This window comes from Eulemur rufifrons, chromosome 2, assembly GCF_041146395.1.
Source record: "Eulemur rufifrons isolate Redbay chromosome 2, OSU_ERuf_1, whole genome shotgun sequence".
Classification (NCBI taxonomy): Eukaryota; Metazoa; Chordata; class Mammalia; order Primates; family Lemuridae; genus Eulemur; species Eulemur rufifrons.
Window position 1 is genome coordinate 31,692,820 of NC_090984.1, and position 21,297 is coordinate 31,714,116.

Below are 21,297 nucleotides of genomic sequence, written 5' to 3' on the forward strand. Positions count from 1 at the left end.
TTAGAGATTCTTTCTTTGGGGCCATAAACTTCTTGGGATCTTTAGCCAGATTTCATTGAAACCACTCCCCTCTTCTAATAACCATGTTACTACATATTTTCAAAGCCTTCTTCTGCTTTCTCTTTGTTCTTGTCTACCTCAAGTAGTCCCAGAATGCACAACTCTGTCTTGTGTATGTTCCCTCCAGTTTCTGTTTCTTTCTGGCCCAGTCTTTAATATTTCCCCATTACCCTTTCTTCTTTCATCTATTTTGTTGTTCTAAACTATTTTAAATAGGTGAGTCTCCTGCATCTCTTGGTTAAATAAGCAATTTTATAGTAATTAAGGGCTTAACGGATCCCATAGTTATATCAACCCTTTTTCTTTATTTAAAGGATAAAAGAATTGATAAAGGTATCCTAAGTGTACGTGGAATCATTTCAAATGTTTGCGTGTTGAAGCTATATAATAAAAAAGTATTAAATGGTGTGTTTTTATACTAGGTCATATGTGGTCAGAATTGTACATTTGTCATCCAAGCCAATGGCACAGTGTTGGCTTGTGGGGAAGGAAGTTATGGCAGATTAGGACAAGGAAATTCAGATGACCTTCATGTGCTGACAGTTATATCAGCCTTACAAGGTAAAATTCTCCTCAAAACCTACAACCTAACTGTAGGTTTGCTGATACTGGAATTTTTCTCAAACCTTTGCTAGATGAAATCATACTGGGTTTTCCCTTATATTTAAATTCTCACTTAAGCATGTATACAGCCTTAATTTATATATTTTAAGTTATATTATTTTGCAAGTTATTTATCATAGCAATGCTAGAATTCAATGATATGTAAATAACTATTTTTGAGACCCACCGAAGATTATAAACAAATTCTTTAAAATGGCAAAACTGTGTTGAGGCAAAATATTAATAGCAGTAGCAATCATGCATATGTGTCATTAAAATTAAAAATCAGTTTATCTGGAATCTGCAAATCTGCTAAAGGCTTTAAAGGGCATCTCTGTCAGAGTTCTGTGTGACCTAGAGAAAGAATACCTTGGAGAAACCACTGTAGGAGCCCCTGGCTTGTTCCTTAACTGTACTCTTAGTGACTCTGAAGACTACACAGAGAACATAGAATAAAAGAAGACAAGAAACTATGAGTTCAGAATAAATTCCTGAGAAGCAAGCTCTAAGTTCTTTTCCATGATATTTAGGTATGAAGAGCACAGCAGTGTGGGTGGGAACATGGGTAGGGTTCTTATCAGTTCTACTAGTCCCTAACTCTGGGACATTGCATAAACTACTAGACCTCTTTTTGACTCAGTTTCCCCAATTGTAAAATGAGGATTTTAGGGCTGGGCATAGTGGCTTGCACCTATAGTGCCAGCTACTCAGGAGGCTAAGATGGGAGGATCACTTGAGCCCACGAGTTCGAGATCAGCCTAGGCAATGTAGGGAGACCTCTTCTCTAAAAAATAAAAATTTAAAAAAATTACCCTGGTATGGTGGTGGGTGCCTGTAGTCCCAGCTTCCTGGGAGGCCAATGCTGGAGGATCACTTAAGTCCAGGAGTTCAAGGTTGCAGTGATCTATGATCATGCCACTGCACTGCAGCCCAGGCAACACAGCAATGCCTTGTCTCTAAAAAATAAAAATTTAAAAAGCAGAATAAAACAGTGAGGATGTTACAGTAGTTTATCCATGCTTATTTCTGGGTGGTATTCCATTGGGTGAATATACCACAATTTATTCTTTTGTTGATAAACATTTGCATAGGTTCCAGTTTGAGTCTATTATTAATAGTGTTGCTGTGTACATTCTTGTATTAACATGTGCTTTTGGTGAACTATATGCTGTATTTTTCATCTAATTTTTCCCCTAATATGTCATAAATATCTTTTCTTTAAGTACATTTTTATGTATACAAAATACTGCATTGTTTGATTGTATCATAACCTATTCTACTTTTGGATTTTCAGTTTATTTATGATATCTTTCTATAATAAACAACATTGTGATTAAAAAAATGAGGATGTTAATATCTGCTTCATAGGTTCTGTGTGAAAATAGAAAATGAGATAATCCATGTAAAGCATTTATAGGAATGGGCAAAACATAGTCAAATGGCTATAACTGGTACTATCATCCTCTTCCTTTTCCTTGTCATCTTCATTATTTATGTGACTGCTCACAGATTTTCTAGGTTATGGCTACAAATTTGATTTAAAATTAAATAAATTATTCTTATTTCCATAGTACCATTTTGTTGTTTTTTGATTTTGAGAGTATTCAGCAGCAGCTATAAGTAAAGAGGAGAGTTTTAACATCCAGTGACTCCTGTTGGGTTTCTGCTGTGTTCCAGGCTTTGTGGTGACCCAGCTGGTGACTTCCTGTGGTTCTGATGGGCACTCGATGGCCCTGACTGAAAGTGGTGAGGTCTTTAGCTGGGGAGACGGTGACTATGGTAAACTTGGCCACGGGAACAGCGACCGGCAGCGACGGCCCAGGCAGATCGAGGCCTTACAAGGAGAAGAAGTGGTGCAGGTCAGGCAGGATGTGAATAAGTTTGCCTTTGAATGTATATACTAGTTGTTGTATAGGGTTCTTAAATTTAGGTAACAGGAAAGATAGTAAAACTATATTACACAATGATTATAAGAGATCCACTGGTTTTGGATGTTCAGATTCGTTGTTGAGCTTACCATAAGTTTGAATAAGCTTTGGTGTTAGTAATGGACTTTTTTTTTCCTGAGCCAGCTGGTTGGCCCAAGCTAGGGTGCCGCAGGCCCTCGGAAGAAAAACTGTGGGGTTTAGCTCCTGCCACACAGTTCTTGATACACAGATAAATGGAAAATTCTGCTTTTAACTTATCATTTTTGTTACAAAAGCTAAGTTCATATGCATTTTCTGGAAAGTCATTTAGTGATCTAAAATAATACTGTAAAATTGCATAGCACCTTATAGTTTACAAAGACTTTCCCCATTCATTATTTCATTTAGTCTAGGTCATCTGTACACAGCCGAAGAGTAGCAACAGTAATTCCAAGGTATGCTGTTTAGCTTGGTCTTCCTGAGACTTGAGATAGATCAGACCTAGGGAGCAGGAGAGTCACTTGGGCAGATGGAATACACTGGTCTTGAAGATCCTGAGTTGTCAATGAAGTTTATGTAAAAAACTTTATTGCTACATTAATAACCAAAAATGACTGATTGATCTTTTTCTTAGTATCTCCTCCTAATTTTTTTCTCCTTGGTTCTGTTTTAGATGTCTTGTGGCTTCAAGCACTCAGCAGTGGTGACTTCAGATGGCAAGCTGTTTACCTTTGGGAATGGTGACTATGGTCGTCTGGGTCTTGGAAACACCTCTAACAAAAAGCTACCAGAGAGAGTGACTGCACTGGAGGGATATCAGATTGGACAGGCATGGAATAAGTCAATAAGATCTTCCAGCTAATCATAGTTTCTCATTTCTTCTATGTGTAATTAAATACTCTTTTTTCAAGAAGACCAGTATACTTAACCTCATGTACATTTTGATTGGTCTATTTAATAATTTTTCACTTTTTCCCAATGTGAAATTTGCATTTTAAGTCAACTTGTTTGATTATACAACAAACAAACAAAAACCTTATTTCAGGATGTGAATATTTTTAAAAGCCCCTTTATAAAGTACTAGTACTACTTGCTATAAAACCTTTAAACAGATATTTGTGGCTCCTCTCTGTCTGGTAGCCTTGAATAGGATGGGTGAATTACAGCATCATTGGTAGTTACTGCCTTTAAGCAGTAATTATCCCTGTCCTGTATACATTGAGAGTGTCTCTTAAAAAGGAGATAAGATATTTTTGTCTTTTTCCATATCATTCCTTAGATACTCTCTAGTGTGAATGAGTATTTTGGAGTTATATGTACTACCCCTCCCATCTTTTATACTCTCTTATTCTGAATTAGCTACAGATATTTGAAAGATTTCACCTTGAAGAAAAAAGTTCTTTGTAGACAGTAGGAATTATTTCTTGTTGACACATTTTGGTCAGTAATTGTAATATGCTCTGAAGCCAATAAAAATCTTTAGAAACATAGCCAAGTTTTTCACTGAAGTGGAGAAAAAGGATCCCAGAAACAGAGGTATGTGTTTTAGGTCTTGTGGTTTGTCTTACCGAATGCCTTCTTATTTCCTCAGGTGGCCTGTGGGTTAAACCACACATTGGCAGTGTCAACAGATGGCTCCATGGTGTGGGCTTTTGGAGACGGAGACTATGGAAAACTAGGCTTAGGAAATTCCACTGCAAAATCTTCACCTCAGGTCAGTATTGCCTTTAAATCGAGGTTTTCAGACAACATAAATAGTTTTCATCTACGTTAGTACTTATTTTTAGTTGGAAATAATTTGCCTTTAACATTTTTGGTAATTCATAATGAAGTTTGGAAGCTTCTATTGCTCATTCTTGAATGCCCAGCGTCCTAGGTCTTGATTTTAAATAAGCCATTAATATCTAAACTGGATATAAAATTTCTGCAAGGATAAGCTTCTGTCTCCCTAGATGGGCTGAACACTGTGGGACTACCTCCAATGGAGCAGAGAAGAAATAGTTAGAAACATAACTCTAGGGTGTCTTATGGAGGGAACCATGAGCAATCCTTTGTAATCCTCTGCAACTGCCATTTCAGCTTATTATTGGCACTGAATTATACAGGTATGCATCTCATTTTAAAAAACAATGTAAAGGAAATATGAGGGCATAAAATAAATTATTAGGTCATTAAATATGAAATATCTGATTTCAAATCAAAAGTGTAGTTTATTATATCTCAAGAAGCAGTACAATTAATCAAGGTATGCGCCTAAACTAGTGACACAGTTTTGCCATCTTAATGGTAGCTTGTTTATGCCAGCAGCGAAGAAGCCTGGAGAGCGAGTGGTGAGGAAAGCACGAAAGGTGTTTTCCACGCTTGTTGAGAATTGAATATTTTTCCTTGCAAGAAGTGGTTCAAAGCCTTGGAAGAAGTGGTAGTCAGTTGTTGCAAGGTCTGGTGAAAATAGTGAATGACAGAGAGTTTCCAAGTCAGCTGCTGTAGTTTGAGCAGCATTGTTTGTGTGCCACGTGATTGAGCATTGTCTCACAAGGGGATTGGCCTGTCTCTATTGACCAATCTCAGCTGCTTAACTTCAAGCATCCTCATCATTTCATTCAATTGGTTGCAGTAGACATCTGCTGTAATGGATTGACCTGGTGTCATGAAGCTGTAGTGGATAATACCAGGGCTGGACCACCAAACAGACACCATTAACTTTTTTTTTGATGAATATTCAGTTTTGGGCTGTGTTTCGATGCTTGATCTTTATCCAACCATTGCACCAAAAGTTTACAATTGTCAAAAAGAATCCATTTTTCATCACATGTGACAATACGGTTTAGGAATGGTTAACCTTTATGTCGTGACAGCAAAGAAAGGCAAGGTTCGAAATGATTTCTCTTCTGACGCTCATTGAATTTATGCAGAACCCATCTATCCAGCTTCTTTACCTTGCCGATTTGTTTCAAATGGTCCAATATTGTTGAAATAGTAACGTTAAACCTTGCTGCTAATTCACACGTAGGTTGAGATGGATTTGCTTCCACTACAGCTTTCAGTTCATCATTATCCACCTTGGTCTCAGGTCACCTACGTGGCTCATTTTCAAGATTAAAATCACCAGAATGGAACTTCTCAAACCATCGACATACTGTGCGTTCATTAGCCACATCCTTCCCAAACACTTCGTTGATATTTTAAGCTGTGTTGCATTGGTTCCATATTGGAACTCAATTCGAAAATAACATGAATTTTTGACTTATCCATGATTTCACAAAAATTGCTCTAAAAATTTTTTTGAAAGATAATCATAAGTCACAACGTGTGTTTGCAAGACTGAGGATGTACCGTCACAATAAAAATAAAACAAGAAGTGTCAAAGTGAAATGTCAGCGATATCAACTGTCAAACTTAGTACTTAAGGAAATCAGACATTTCATACTGAATAACCTAATAAAAGCTATTTTTCAAATTATGGAAGATTTCTTGGCTGTGCAGAAGACTTCCTATGCAATTCTTTTATGTGGGTTTTCCTGACAGATTTAATAAGCAGTGTGATTTACATATCCTCAATTTATATTCAGCTTCAGATCAACCATCATATGTTGTTTGTGACATCTTGATGGTTAGACTAGTAAATATTCAGCTAGGGATTCAGAGAAGCAGGAAAACCCTCTGTGGGGAACACATAAAGCAGTTGTTGTCACCTGTGAAAGCTAAAATACTTAAACTAACAGGGAGCAGCCCATGGCTTTATGTGGTTTTGCAGTGTTCTTTAAAAGGTTATGGGTTTCTCTTTGGTCTCTGTTGCCCAGAGGAATGCTGCTACTTCACATGGGGTCCTAGGAATTTTAGTCAAACTTCCCCTGCCCCTGCATACTCCCTACCCTAAATTCAGTTAATTTGCAGAGCAGTAGGAGAAAATAACATTTAGGAGTATGGATTTGGATGGAACAGGTAGGTGACAATTAGTATTTTTATTGGAAGATAGTTCTTTATATGTGCCAGTAGACAAATTCAAGAGTGTTTTGTTTTTCCTTCTTAAAGTTTGTGCCTTATACTTTTATTTTTCAGAAAGTGGATGTCCTTTGTGGAATTGGAATAAAAAAGGTAGCTTGTGGAACTCAGTTTTCTGTTGCTTTGACGAAAGATGGCCATGTGTATACCTTTGGTCAAGGTAAGGCGTTTTGCAGATTACATTGCTTGTTTCGTGTACCCATGTATTACAGAAACATTTGCCTTCCAGTGTTATAGAAAGTGCTCTAAATCAAGTTATTTTTTTTGTTCTGGTTGGTGAGTAGCCACTATGACCATCATTCACTAGCTAGTTTTCTGCTCTGCTTTTATGAACTTTGTTATAAGGACAAACTCCCCTTCCCGTTAAGGTCCCTTATGCCAGAGCCTTCACTGTTGCTAGAAGAATTCCTGCCAAGGTCCCTCCCCTCCTCCTTTCTACTGCCTCCAACATGCTGCCACAAATACTACCTTGACCACCAGAGCTCTTCTGTGTCCCTTTTAGAGATTGGGGCTATAGATCTTAGGAATTGGAGAAATTCATAAACATTCATGGTTCAAATCTTGAGAAGTCCCATTCACAGTGGGACTTCTTGGCAATATATTCACCTTCTTAAGTGGAACTTCTTGGCAAGTTGAAGTGACTGAGGGGTGTGTGAGACAGGAGTAAGGAAGAGGAAGAAGTAAACCATACCTGAAGTTTCTAGTTGTGGGAGAACACTGATGCCACGGACTGAGGGCACGAGCTGGTTTGTGGGGAAGGGTTAAGGAGCTTAGTTTTAGTTATGTTGAATGCGGCCATCTGCCCTAGATAAATGTATGGAAATGTCCAGCAGGCCATTGAGAATTTGAAACTGGAACTCCAGAAAAATTGGTTATAGAGATGTAGGTTTGGGACATTAACTGCATAATGGTAGTAGTTAAACTCTTATTAATAGGATCTAAGAAACCAGAGAGAGAGTATAGAATGAAAAAAGAAGAGAACAGAACTCTGAGAAATGTGAGCAACGGGCAAGGAAGCACAGGAAAAGGATTTGGGAGAGTTGGCTTTGAAAGGAGTGGTAAGAGAGGTAGCTGGTGAGCCAGGGCAGCGCAGAGTCTCTGCGAGGTAGGAAGAGCTGTGGCCACGTTACCAGAAGGTTACGTGGTGTTCCCATGGGCTGGAGCCTAAGAAAAGGCCACAGCAGTAGGCAGTTAGGAGATAACTCATTGCTTTTTTGAGAGTACAGTTTCAGTGCAGTGGTGAAAGTGAAGTTAGGTGGCAAAAGGTGGCCAGGCCAAATGGTCCTAGAGGACATCGGCAGCAGGGGCTAGCTAGCACATTCTAGAAGTTTGGCATGGTAATGGAAGAGATTGGATGGATGTTTGAAAACAAGACAAGTTGAATGACGTTTTTTTTTTTAAGAATACAAGAAACTTGAAGGCTTTTGTGAATTTATGTGCCAGTCCTTTCAAATATGAGTATATTGGAGGAACCGCTTGGTTTGAAATAAGCTACTGATTTCAGATTTAGTTTTCTTTATTTTTGTGAATAAGGAGACTGTGACACTTGGCAAAGAAACAGCTTCAGACTTTTTATTTACTCAAAATCTGGTATACCTTGCCAGAATAGCAACTTTTGCCCCAATGAGTTATATATATCATTGTTATTCCACCACAGAAAGTTAAAGGACTGATCAGAAAATATAAAAGGACTGGTGTGCCATCCATAACATTTTGTCTTGCTGTTTTTTTCAGACCGCTTGATAGGTTTGCCAGAGGGGCGTGCTCGTAATCACAATCGACCACAGCAAATTCCTGTCCTGGCTGGGGTGGTCATTGAAGATGTGGCAGTTGGAGCTGAACACACACTTGCTTTGGCATCAAATGGAGATGTGTATGCCTGGGGGAGCAATTCAGAAGGGCAGGTAAATATTTATCTTGCTTGCTGCTCTCATAGTCTAGAAATCTGACAACATTCCTCATTTGGGAAAGGGATAAGCTAGGAAACTCATAATATATACCACAATGCTCCAAGCACATCACTTTGCCATGGGACTAATTATTTTGTGAGTCTAGTTACGCATCTCTCTCACTCGATTGTGGCCAAGCCAGTATTACACCATGGTTTTTTAAAAAATCTGGCAGTATAGCAGAGTGATTAAGAACAACTGAATATATGTGTATCTACACATATTGATAAATGCCTGGCATATAGTAAGGAGCACTGTGTACTTGCTACTCTCATCGTTGTCACCATTACTTCAATAATACATAAGATTAGGTCCTAGGAGCATCAATTGATCTGGGAAGTCGTCGCCCCCATTGTTTAGAAGAGTGAACTGCGCCTCTGAGAGATTGAGAAAAGACTCGAGAGGTTGATGTGTTCAGCCTCCTCTGTCTATGGAGAAGGAGAGACCTTGGTGGGAGACGTTTGAGATGCCTGCTGATGAGACAGTGGCTTTTAGGCCCACATGCAGAGCCACCTCCCCTTCCTTCATCAATCCTCTCTGGGTCTGGCTTCCCCTAGGCCAGGTACCCTTAAATTCAAGATCTAGCGTTATTCATAGTAGCCTCAATTTGGCTCCTGTGGTCTCATCACTACGTTAACAGAAGCTGGAGAGTTAATGTGAAGACACCTTTGGGAGTACCCGGCAGTGCGGCGACATGATCCTGCCTAGTGATGTTGGGTTGCTTAGCTGCTGAAACACTGGGTGTCCCTAAGAATAGAGATCTGGAGATAAGAATGTGCTTCCATGTATGTTTTTATTTATGTTTATTTGTTACACAGAAATCAGTGTGTTTTAACTAAAAGCTCTATGGATCATTCTGTTATTTTTTAACTTTCCAAGAATTCGTTGCTTTTTCAGAAAAGGACTCATCTGCTAGATTTGGAACAGCTTCATTGTAGCTTAGTTTTTAGGAGACAGTCTGAGTTGTGAGAATCATTATGATAGAGAAAATCAGAATTTATTTCATTATTGATGCTGATGCTTGGTACAGATATTAACTTATTTATATCTGTTACCATCTAAGACAAATTTTATCATCTTGACTTTCTCTCTTCCTCTTTCTAATTGAATCTCTGTGTACTTGTAATTTATTCCCAGCTTGGCCTAGGCCACACCAACCATGTTCGAGAACCAACCCTGGTAACAGTTCTGCAAGGGAAAAATGTTAGGCAGATCTCAGCTGGCCGCTGCCACAGTGCTGCATGGACAGCACCACCTGTCCCACCAAGAGCACCAGGTGAGGAATGAAATATCCATGCTCCTGCTGCTTCTCTTTTAGCAGCACCCCGCTGCGCTGTCTGCTTGCCAGTTCCAAACCACATCCAACATCATTCTAAAACCAATAAGCCTTCCCCCATGCAGCCAAAGCATTCTTTGTGCTACCAGCACTGTAAATAGTTTAATAGCAGGCATTTCTGCTGCTGACTTCAGTATGAAGCAGTCCGTCTTTGCACCCTCAAAAGAAGAAAACATATTTATGCAAGCAAAAATGTATAATTTTAGAGAAGTAACAAAGTATTTTTATATATTTAAAAAAAATGTCAGATTATAGCTTTCTGAGGCCCATTGTTAGGAATAAAGATTAAAAGCCACTCTACCTTATCTCAACAGAGTGAGACCATTTGTCAAATTCTTCACCCTAGATAACCATTTGAAACATGATGTCTGTGCATTGGCATGGCAAATCAAATTGCTGACATTTTACTCCATGTGTAGCAAGATTTGTGGGCTGTTTATAGCTTCTTGTTTGTTTTACTTTTTATTATGTAATCCTTAGAGATCTACAAAAAGATTTAAAGAAAATATAATGCATATTTGTGTACTTAACACCCAATTGTGGGCCCCTATGATTGGATCTATCTTCCATTCCCTACAAATGTAAATTTACCTTAATTATGGCATTTATCATTCTTATTTATTTATTTATTTATTTATATTTGGGCTGTTTGTTACCCAGGCCCTCAAGCCCTTCCTTTCTACCATCCTCTGATGTCTAAGGCCCTAGAATTTCTCTGAAGCAACCTTATGCCTGAGAGCTCAACATTTTCTTCCCCTTTTGCTAACTTTTCTACTTCTTAGCTACAGGTCTTTGGGGAAGGCTCCCCATAGAGATTTTTTTCTCTTAGATACGCTAAGACAGCAAAGTAGGACTGCCTGATAGATTCCAAACAAGCGACAGATGGTTTCTAGTTAACAGAATCAAGAGTGAGCAGTGCTGCCTCCATACTGACAATTTCAGGTATTTAGTGGCTTCAGAGGAATTTCGCTTCCACTTCAGGGCAGAGGCTATATACAGTGTGGCAGTTAAAGGTTCATACTCTGGGACCACATTGCTGATGTTGAATCCCAGCTCCTCCATGTATGATCTCAGGGACCTTGAGACTCAGTATTTTTGTCTGTAAAATGAGGGTAATAATAGCACCTATTGCAAAGAACTATAGGAGTAAGTGAATCTATTGATACAAAGCTCTTAGACTAGTGCCAGGCACATAGAAAGTGCTCAGTAAATGTTGGCTCTTATTAAAAGTAGTGGGAATTGGCTAGGCAATTATCATACGAGCACGGTAGCTCACATCTATAATCCTAGGCACTTTGGGAGGCTGAGGTGGGAGGATCACTTCAGGCCAAGAATTTGAGACCAGCTGGGAAACACAGCAAGACCCCCATCTCTACAAAAAATAAGAAAAATTAGCTGGATGTGGTAGCGTGCACCTGTAATCCCAGCTACTTGGGAGGCTGAGGCAAGAGGATCACTTGAGCCCAGGAATTTGAGGCTGTGGTGGGCTATGATTATTATACCACTGACCTCTACCCAGGGCAACAAGAGTGAGACCCTGTCTCAAACAAAACAAAACAAACAGTAGTGGGAATCAAGCTATACAAATCTTTATTCACGGGAAACTCAAGTAAATTAGTACCTTCTTTTTGCTCTTTTATGTGTTTTTATAAGAGGGTAGCCATGGATGCAGTTCTTGTAGTCTTTGCTTCTTACAGAGCTATCATTGCAGTCAAAAGCCTTCATGAATCATACATCCATATCTTTCATTTTGTCATGGCCACTTTCTGTCAGATCTGTATGTCTTTCTGTATAGGAGGTGGTTCTGCTAAGTTGCCCATTTACATTTTCCAGAACTGCCTAACTGGTCCTTGCACATACCTCACATTACTATGAAAATGACAGTTATTAAATATAAAAGGAAGAATTCAGCTTGCTTTATGTATGTATGTGAAGGAACTGCTTAAGTCCCATTGTTAAATGGGAAACTAAAGGAGAAAAGACCAGGTTTCCGTAACGATAAATAAAGACATTTAAAAGCCAACACAGATGCATTAAAAAAACTAAGATGAACTGATGGATAGAGTAATAGATACACATAAGAAAAAGCAAATATAGCAAAATATTGATTACAGAATTTAGGTGGTGAGAATGAGTATCTATTGTATAATTATCTCAGTTTCTCTGTGTGATTGAAATTTCTCCAAATATGAAAAATGAAAGCAATGCATTTTCCTTCACAAGTGCTTATTTGCTTTTTAAATAGGTGTGTCAGTACCTCTGCAGCTGGGCCTGCCTGATGCAGTGCCCCCCCAGTATGGGGTGCTGAGAGAGGTGAGCATTCACACCGTGCGGGCCAGGCTCCGGCTGCTTTACCACTTCTCCGACCTGATGTACTCATCCTGGAGGCTACTGAACCTCAGCCCCAACAACCAGGTAACAACAGGCTGGCTTGGAAAGCAGCGTCCATGACGTGCTCACCAGGCCCCAGGGCCTTTCTCTTGGCCTTTGGAAAATTCTTTCATGGCTAATACTTCCTTTACTCTCAGTACCCAAGAGAAGCAGAAAAGACAACAATTCTATTCCCATTTCATTTCTGTTTTAGGGACAGTCCAGATATTGGTCATCATGCTGCTGGGCACAGAGTGATATTTTTTCTGTGTTGGGTTTGTCCAACATTTGAGAAAGTATAAATGCCTAAGCATGTCATGTATTTCTACAAAATTGAATATATGATTTTAAAACATAAACACACAAAGCTATTAGAACCATAGTCAAGGTTGTTATATAAATTAATCTGAGAAATTTAGGATACTTTTTTCTTTCCTTACAAATGAGTATTCTGGGTCCTCTGTAGGGGGAGTGGGGGAAATTAAAGTAAATTTGGCTGATTTGTCTGTTTTATAGCATGGCCCAATAATAAGCTGGCAATTTTGTTTATGGGTATGTGTTTGTTTAATGTGCAGGTGTGCCTGCCAAAGTGCGTACGAGTTTGTAAAACTTAATCAAAAATCCTTTGGGTACCCAGTCATGGGCATATGAGAGATATGACAAATCACTGTTAGAAATAAAAAATCAACCAGGCAGCAGAATACTCAGCAGCACTAAATGGAGTGTTTGCAAATTGTAATTAGTTGGAGAAATGGTTATGATACAAAGTTAAGTGAGAAAAGCAACTCAAAATTATAGAAACAGTATGATCCAACAATGTGAAAAATGTATGTATACACACAGAAGAAAACTGGAAGGAAGTAGATCAAAGTGTTAATGGGGTCATCTCTATAAGGTAGGATTATAGATCATTGCATTTGCCTGTATGTGTGTGTCCTTTTCTGTATTTTCTAAGATTTTTAAAAATGTTAATTATATATTTTATCAGAAAAAATATTTTTTAAAAGTTACTAATAGTTTGTGCTTTTAAAGTACATTTCAAAAAGAATGTGGGTTCTAAAAGTGAGAAGTGTTATTTCTTTTAAACTTAAATTATACCATTTCTGATAACTTTACTTTCTGTTACAGAATAGCACATCCCATTATAATGCTGGAACTTGGGGCATCGTACAGGGACAGCTTCGGCCTTTGTTAGCCCCAAGAGTCTACACTCTCCCAATGGTGCGCTCCATAGGAAAAACCATGGTTCAGGGCAAAAACTATGGACCTCAAATTACTGTAAAGAGGATATCAACCAGGTTAGCATATGTATGTATGTTTCACTAACCAGCTGGAATGTTAGTAGTAACATTCGTCTCTATAAGCCGTAATGTCCTCACTTGTAAAGTACGATAGATAGATAGATAGATAGTAATAGTACTTACATTGGTATGCAGTATGGTTACAATGCGCCTAGCACAGTGTTTGACTGTTGTTAAACTGGCCTGTTCATTCACTGATGCGAAGATGTCATCACGTGATCTTTGTGGTGATTTGGGGAAGTTGACGAGAGTTATATTTCATTCCCTTCTTCCTTTCTTTTAAAGAGGACGAAAGTGTAAGCCCATCTTTGTCCAAATAGCGAGACAAGTGGTTAAGCTGAATGCATCAGACCTCCGTCTCCCCTCCCGAGCATGGAAAGTTAAGCTGGTCGGAGAAGGGGCCGATGACGCTGGAGGAGTGTTTGATGACACCATCACAGAGATGTGCCAGGTATATTCATGGAGTGTCCCCTGCTGAGTCATACAGTGGCCATTTTGCTGTTTTCAGGGATTGTTCTGTCAGACATGTTTTTATAAATGTAGCAAGGATGTATTTGTGAGTCTCAAAGTAATGCTATTAGTGATATATTGGTGAATTAGAGCAACGGTTTGTGAAATACATTGTCAAGATACCTTGCTATACATAAATGTCAGTGCTTAGCCATCTACCAATGACTCACCATCTGTTGTGCTAGAATATTGGCAGAGGAAACAACCACACATATGTACATTTATGTAACAGACAAATCCAGAACCACCGATGTGCTTGATTTATTCTGGTGCTTTTAGAACAAAGAACTGCCAGGTTCTAGGGGAATTAGAAAAAGAAGTGTTAAAGAGATGAGACCAGTTCAGATTTTAAGATCCTCCTTGGGAGCTTTGCTTCCAGATAAGCTCTGTCCCTTACAGCTTTGCCTCGTATCAGAACTTCTCTGATAAATCCTGTGACTAAAATAATGCTTGACTATCATTTATTGAGTCTATTTGAAGTATCACTGCACTCTCTCACAGCTACCCCAACTCCTGTACTGACTTTTTCACTCATCTTGGTTCTTCATACTGCAGGACATTTTTGATATGGAGGTTTTCCTAATTTCATTTTAAATCAAAACCACAAAAGTAAAGTATAGTGATGGCTGGTTGTCAAATAGCATTATAAATTCCTCAAAATATTCTCTCTTTTTAATATGGTCTTTACTGTAATTGGTTCATTCTCATGATGCATTTCATTGTCATTTCTCAAAAAATGTTTTTCTTTCTTCTATAGGAACTTGAAACTGGTGTAGTTGACCTTCTTATACCCTCTCCCAATGCCACTGCAGAAGTGGGTTATAATAGGGACAGGTATGGCAGTCAGCAAGTGTTTATTGAATGTCTAAAATAATGGTAATATTAATAGTAATAGCTCACATTTCTTGAGTGTACCAGGCACTGTTCTAAGTGCTTTACATGTATTATCCCCTTGAATCCTCATTATAACCCTAAGGAGTAGATATTGTTATTATTCTCTTGTCACAGATGAGGAAATAGGCACTTCCATTGAGACTTAGTATTTCTTACGAGACTAACTCAATGGTTATATAGACTTGATCATGAAACCTGACATATTTTGTGTTTCTGAAGGCTCACATAGCCTCCCCTTAATGAATTTTCTGCACCAAAATTCATTAAAAACCTTTATTATGCTATCAAATCACAGAGCTTAGTATTTGCAATTACTTATTATCCTTATGTTTGCAAAATGTTGAATTTTAGATCCTGCTTCATGGACTTGTAAATAATAAATGAAATGATTTTAGTAAATATGGCATTCTGGAGCAAGTAGCTTAAGATCATTTGCTTGCCCCAAAATATGGTCCCTGTGCTATCTAAAACAGTAGCCACAGTCCACATATGGCTGTTGAGGACTTAAATGTGGTTAGGAACGCTAAAAACCTGAATTGTAAAAAACCTTATTTAATTAATTTAAATAGCCACTTGTGGCTAATGGCTAGCATATTGAACGGCATAGGTGTAGACTAATGCTGTAGCTATAAATAAATAAGTTATGGGTAACTTATTTCTAATAGAAATGAGGAAAATTTTGTTTGAAATATTTTCTTTAATTCTGCAGGTTCCTTTTTAACCCCTCTGCCTGCCTCGATGAACACTTAATGCAATTTAAATTCTTGGGGATTTTAATGGGGGTTGCCATTCGCACAAAGAAGCCTCTGGACCTCCACTTGGCCCCTCTGGTGTGGAAGCAGCTGTGCTGTGTCCCGCTCACCCTGGAGGACCTGGAGGAGGTGGATCTGCTCTACGTGCAGACTCTCAACAGCATTCTTCACATTGAAGACAGTGGGATTACCGAGGAGAGTTTCCATGAGGTAAATCCTGGCTGGTCCGTGTTTCTGCTGGTATTGACTTCTATATGCAGACTAGAGTTTTTCTGTATAAATTTCAGACATCATCTTCCACTTGCTGTCTGGATGATCCATGCCACGTCTATGCCATTGCTGCCCTCAGCAGTGCAACCCCAGCCCCCAGCTTCTGCTCCTTCCTCCTTAATTGGGTTTCTGCGTAGTAGAGTGGAGAACCAGGGTGGACAGGGAGGCCTGGGGTGACCAGAATTCAGCAGGCCTGAATTGGAGGCAGAGAGATTCAGTCCCATTTTTAATTGCAGCCAGATGATGAATCAGCACATTCCTGCCAATCATGTAGTTTGATCAGTCTTACCTCTCTTGTTCACCTTGTTTCATCCTTAAAAATCTTGACTTTCTTACTATTGTGCTATATTTGTATGGAACATACTTTTTGTTGTCATTTCTACCGTGTAATAAAAATTCTTTATTATTCTGTTCTTAGATGATTCCTCTTGATTCTTTTGTTGGCCAGAGTGCTGATGGCAAAATGGTTCCTATAATCCCTGGTGGAAATAGTATCCCACTCACATTTTCCAATAGGAAGGAATACGTGGAGAGGGCCATTGAGTATCGGCTTCACGAGATGGATCGACAGGTGAGATGAGACATTTCAGGAGGGACATATAAATGCTTGGATTTGTCCCAAACGAGAGCTGACATATGTATTTACTGTGTTGATTTGTTTGTATCTATAGCTCAGATCCTACTCAGAGACTTCTCAGGCCATGTCCTTGGGTTCTCTATCTCCTTAATCAAGGGCTTTTTTTTAAGACAGAGTCTCACTTTGTTGCCCGGGCTAGGGTGCTGTGGCGTCAGCCTAGCTCATAGCAATTTCAAACTCCTGACCTCAAGTGATCCTCCTGCCTCGGCCTCCCAGAGTGCTAGGATTACAGGCATGAGCTAATGCACCCGGCCCTTAATCAAGGCCTTAAATCAGCTCTGAATTGGTCATTGGTTGGATTGAGGCCAAGCTCTCACCTTGGCATTTAGACATTGTCTTCTTACTCCTCCTCAGTCCTATTTGTCCTCATGTCTTCCTGCTCCCCAACTCAGTGTCCCCACTCCAGTTGGTTTAGTCAGAGTCCATGTGAATGAACCCCCACATGCTGGTCTTGTAATCCCATATGAGTCCCTCTTTCCCGCTCCTGCTGCAGTTTTTCAAGCCCCAGCTAAAGAATGCATCTCCACCACATACCGGCTTTCCTCCAGGTCACTGACCTGTAGAGATCTTTTTACCTTACTTTGAAATTCCTCAAGATATATCACATACTTCTATGTTGTGGCCAGAGTTTGGGACTTGTTTCTTCAATTAGCTTGTAAGATATTGAATGAAGAATATATTTTCTCTCTCATTTGAGTTATACTTGTTCGGTGCTGACATGTAAATAAGCATTTAATAAATGATGGGAGTATGAATGAGTGACCATAGAAATGAATATTATATCCAAAAATGGTTCTTTTGGTTATGCAATCATTAATAGCCATTTCAATAATATTTTATTTGCAGAATATGTTGGGGTCTTCTCAAGAGCTGGACCCAGTCTCTGAGGCTATAGAAGTTTAATAATTTGGAGATACATATTCCATACCCTTCACTTCTGGTGTCTAGTCAGAAAACTATATTCTTAGGGAAGGTGGGTCCTCTCAGTGATGCTATTTACATAGTCAGGGCTTAGGGTTTGTCTCCAATTCATGAATATTTTTAATCTTCAGAAAGTAAAAATTGACTACAAATGTATTGATCACCTCTTGCGTGCCAAGTATGGTGCCAGACACCCTCACATGCAGTATTTCCCATAGTTACTTGTGAGGTGAGGATTACTGTCACCATTTCACAAAAGAAAGCACTGAATGCCCATGATCCCAAACCAGGCTTAACGGTGGTGCCTAGGCTCTCCCAGGGGCCCCTCCTCTGAGGGCTGGATTGACACTCCTGTCTCCATCAGCTGTGCTCTGCTCTGCCTTGACTTTGTTCCTTTCTCTGTAACAAGCTCTTCCCTTCCTCTTCATCTCTCAGAAGTTAGTATTCATCCCAAAGCTGTCCCCAGTTGTCCCCCTGCCACCTCTAAGCAGCCAACCCCATATTTCAGCCTCATTTTTTTTCCAGACAGCTTTTGTTTTCCAGGCATGGAAACAAAGCTTGTTTTTTGGCAGAATTTGGCTGGGGTATTCCCTTTAGTATCAGTAGAGACTGTCCTCACTGCTAATCCCGGATCCTTAGGGGAACATGGGAATAAATCTTATTTTTTATTCACAAACATATTCTATATTTAACACATACCATATGATATTATGGGATACATACTGCTACTAAAAAGTTTACTGTGGTGAAGCAAATTAACATATCCATCATCTCACAGTTACCCACTTCCCCAAGGTGTGGCCCCTATTCAGCTTCTCAGACTTTTTTTTAATTGTAGATAGTTTTGAGTTGGCTCAGAGTGAAGAAGTATTTATTTATGAAACAAATCTTGAACAGTGATGATTCTGTGGGAAGGGTGCACTACAACCTTGGAGGAGACAACTTTCTAAACTGACCGTCAAGGCAGCTCTGGCTGCTCCCACTTGGCGTTCCCCAGCTGGACTGTGCTGAGAGAACATAGCAGTATGATTGATTACCTAGTCACACGGACTTTCATGTAGTTGCTCATATAAAATTCTCATCAGAGTCATGTGGGAGCAGCAATATTTGCCTCATTTTTCAGATTGGAAAATGAAAGTAAAAGAATTGGTTAGTGGCGGAGCAGGGATTTAGAACCCAAGTCTCCTGACCAAATTCTTTGCCTTTTCTATTGCCTTCCTAAAGAAGGACTTTCCATTTTTACTTCCTTCTTTGTACGTTTCAAATTTTTTTACAAGGAGCACAAATAATTTTTACAAAAAGGATATAACTATTTTCAAAAGAAAAATATACATTACAAAAACAGTAGACAGCTAGATGAATCCTCCAAGAACGCCTTGCATTGATGAGATAAAGTGCCCACACGTAGCACAGTTTTACAGCACATGGCCATGTGTGATTGGGAATATGAGTGAGTGGAGCTGGCACTGGGGAGGGCCCCCAGGGGCTGGGGTTTTATTGGGGAAGGAAGGCAGACTCCTAAGTTGGACTTGAACTGGGACTGGAAGGAGTGTAAGAGTCCCACAGCAGGGAGGAGCTGTACCAAGGGTTGAGAGGCAAGGAGAGTGAGCTGTGTTCGCTGGCACTCATGCCTAGAGGTCTGAGGGACAAGTGAGGGGTCTGGGGAGCAGGTGAGCAGGCAGTGCACGGTGCCCAGCCTAACTGGGCCCACGCTGGGTGCCAGGTTTCTGCACACTTGTTGAATGAACAACCTTTCCTGGGAGCAGGTGGCTGCAGTCCGAGAAGGGATGTCCTGGATTGTTCCTGTGCCACTGCTGTCCCTCCTCACAGCAAAACAGCTGGAGCAGATGGTGTGTGGGATGCCTGAGATCTCGGTAGAAGTCTTGAAGAAAGTGGTGCGGTACCGTGAGGTGGATGAGCAGCATCAGCTGGTGCAGTGGTTCTGGCACACACTGGAAGAGTTCTCCAACGAGGAGCGAGTGCTTTTTATGAGGTTCGTGTCAGGAAGATCTCGACTACCAGCCAACACTGCTGACATTTCTCAGAGATTCCAAATCATGAAGGTTGATAGGGTAAGTAAGCTATCCTTCCTTGATAATGTCTGCCCTTATTGCTTTCGCGTTGGGAAAACCTGCCTCAATAGGCCGCCGATTCATGCTTAATGTTTGGAATTTCCAGATTAAAGAAAAAATTTGTTCAGAAGCATCACTTAGATTCAATGAAAAAGTCCTAAATGGATGCGGAAAGCATACTTCAACCAACAACCCTCCCTAAATCTTCCAGTATCTTCTAGGAGTTAAAGCTGAACTTGGCAGAGGGATCATCATGTTGCCTCTGCCTCTTATTTCCTCTCTTTATTGTGTAACTTGTACACTGGGGCACGGCCTTGCTTGTTTGTTTTCATGAAGATATTGACTGTTAACTGGTGGGCGTCCTCCAGAATGCACCTGAAGGTGCGGGGAGTGGCGACACGTGCTCTGCGCCCGCTTGTGTGGCGTGCGTCGGAGCAGGCGGTGCCGCTGCCCTGCGGCCTGGGGAGAGGCCCCAGCTGGTGCGCCACAGCCCAGCCGCCATTCTGACAGATGGCCTAGGAACAAAGGGGCTTAGAGTCTGAAAAGCACACTGCTGCCACAGTCTTTCTCAAACACCCATCTGGCCTTGTCATCCTCCTCCTTTCAGGGACCCCCTGTGTTGACTCCAGGATAAATGCCAGTGACCTTAGCTGCCTTAAACACCTCCACAGGCTGGCCTCTGCCCCACTTCCTGATATCACCTCTTGACACCATGTTCTGGCCATAATGGGCTGCTTGCCTTTCTCCCCAGCAGACCATGCTGTTTTTAAATTTCTGTGACTTTGTGTAAGCTGTTCCCTCTGCTTTAGTAAGTTCTCCTTCACACCCCTTTCCCTCTATGCCTGGAAAGCACTTATTCCTTCTATAAGCCCTATGCTATGCCAATGTCATCTCCTCTAGGAAGCCTTCCCAGATGCTTTCTTGTGCCCCTATCCATTCCTGAAGGCTGACTTAGCCAGCCAGACCTCCTTCTGTCCATCTCTTGAACATGTGGTACACACCCTGAACATGGCACTTACTGCATTAAGTTAGGAAATGTCTCTGTTCCCTCTGTCTCCACTCTTCCCAACCCCCCTCTGCCACATGAGACGGGCAGTCCCCTGAGCAGGGCTCATGCCGTTTATTCAGAAAACAGTAAGGAAACTAGGGCCTCTTCACACCAGGGCCCTTACCGTTAGTTTCAGTGTCTGCCTTTGTGGTGTTTTTCCAGAAACTGTTCCTGGAGGTTGCTGTAGCCAAAGCTGTTCCTCTCCCTGCTGCCTCCTGAGCTGCAGGCCTGTGCTCTACCCCTGGGCTAGGCTCGCTGGAGAAGCCACGTGCAGGAAGGGTTATGAAAAGAGCCTTTCCATAAATTTTCTGCATGACTTACCAAGAACTATAAATTGTAAATCTGTTTTGTTGCTTCAGAGAGATGTAGGGAGAAGGAAATTTCTTCTGTTCAGCTCTGGAAACAACCATTGCCTTATATCTGTCCTAGGCTACCCCTGCCATTCCAGGAGTTAATCTACCACTAATTCCCTGCCTGAGGGGTTGTCAGCCTCAGAAGACTGTCTACCGTGGGTGTTTCCTTTCTCCAGTACCCACATTTAAGTCATCAGAGCCACCTGGTGGCACCTCCCTTCCTAGCTGTTTTCAGTTTTTCTGCCTTAGAGCTCGGGTACATCTGGGCCGTTGGGCCCTCCACCTCCCACTGTGTGGAGGTGCATCTCACCC

At 40.5% G+C, this 21,297-nt stretch overlaps 2 protein-coding genes across 3 annotated transcripts in view; one reads left to right on the plus strand and one right to left on the minus strand.

Moving 5' to 3' along the window:
• HERC1 (HECT and RLD domain containing E3 ubiquitin protein ligase family member 1) overlaps positions 1-21,297 on the plus strand; it is a 193,418-nt gene that overhangs the window by 170,540 nt on the left and 1,581 nt on the right. For both annotated transcript variants that reach the window (XM_069482949.1, XM_069482959.1), the window contains exons 64-77: positions 483-621; positions 2,341-2,522; positions 3,244-3,399; positions 4,162-4,284; positions 6,630-6,732; positions 8,307-8,476; positions 9,659-9,797; positions 12,103-12,272; positions 13,356-13,525; positions 13,814-13,979; positions 14,796-14,872; positions 15,642-15,894; positions 16,373-16,525; positions 19,279-19,584. In XM_069482949.1, the coding sequence (XP_069339050.1) occupies positions 483-621; positions 2,341-2,522; positions 3,244-3,399; positions 4,162-4,284; positions 6,630-6,732; positions 8,307-8,476; positions 9,659-9,797; positions 12,103-12,272; positions 13,356-13,525; positions 13,814-13,979; positions 14,796-14,872; positions 15,642-15,894; positions 16,373-16,525; positions 19,279-19,584 (2,307 nt within the window). The remainder of the gene's footprint in view (positions 1-482; positions 622-2,340; positions 2,523-3,243; positions 3,400-4,161; positions 4,285-6,629; positions 6,733-8,306; positions 8,477-9,658; positions 9,798-12,102; positions 12,273-13,355; positions 13,526-13,813; positions 13,980-14,795; positions 14,873-15,641; positions 15,895-16,372; positions 16,526-19,278; positions 19,585-21,297) is intronic.
• Positions 1-21,297, minus strand: part of USP3 (ubiquitin specific peptidase 3) — a 186,991-nt gene that overhangs the window by 69,357 nt on the left and 96,337 nt on the right. The gene's annotated exons all lie outside the window — the stretch shown is intronic.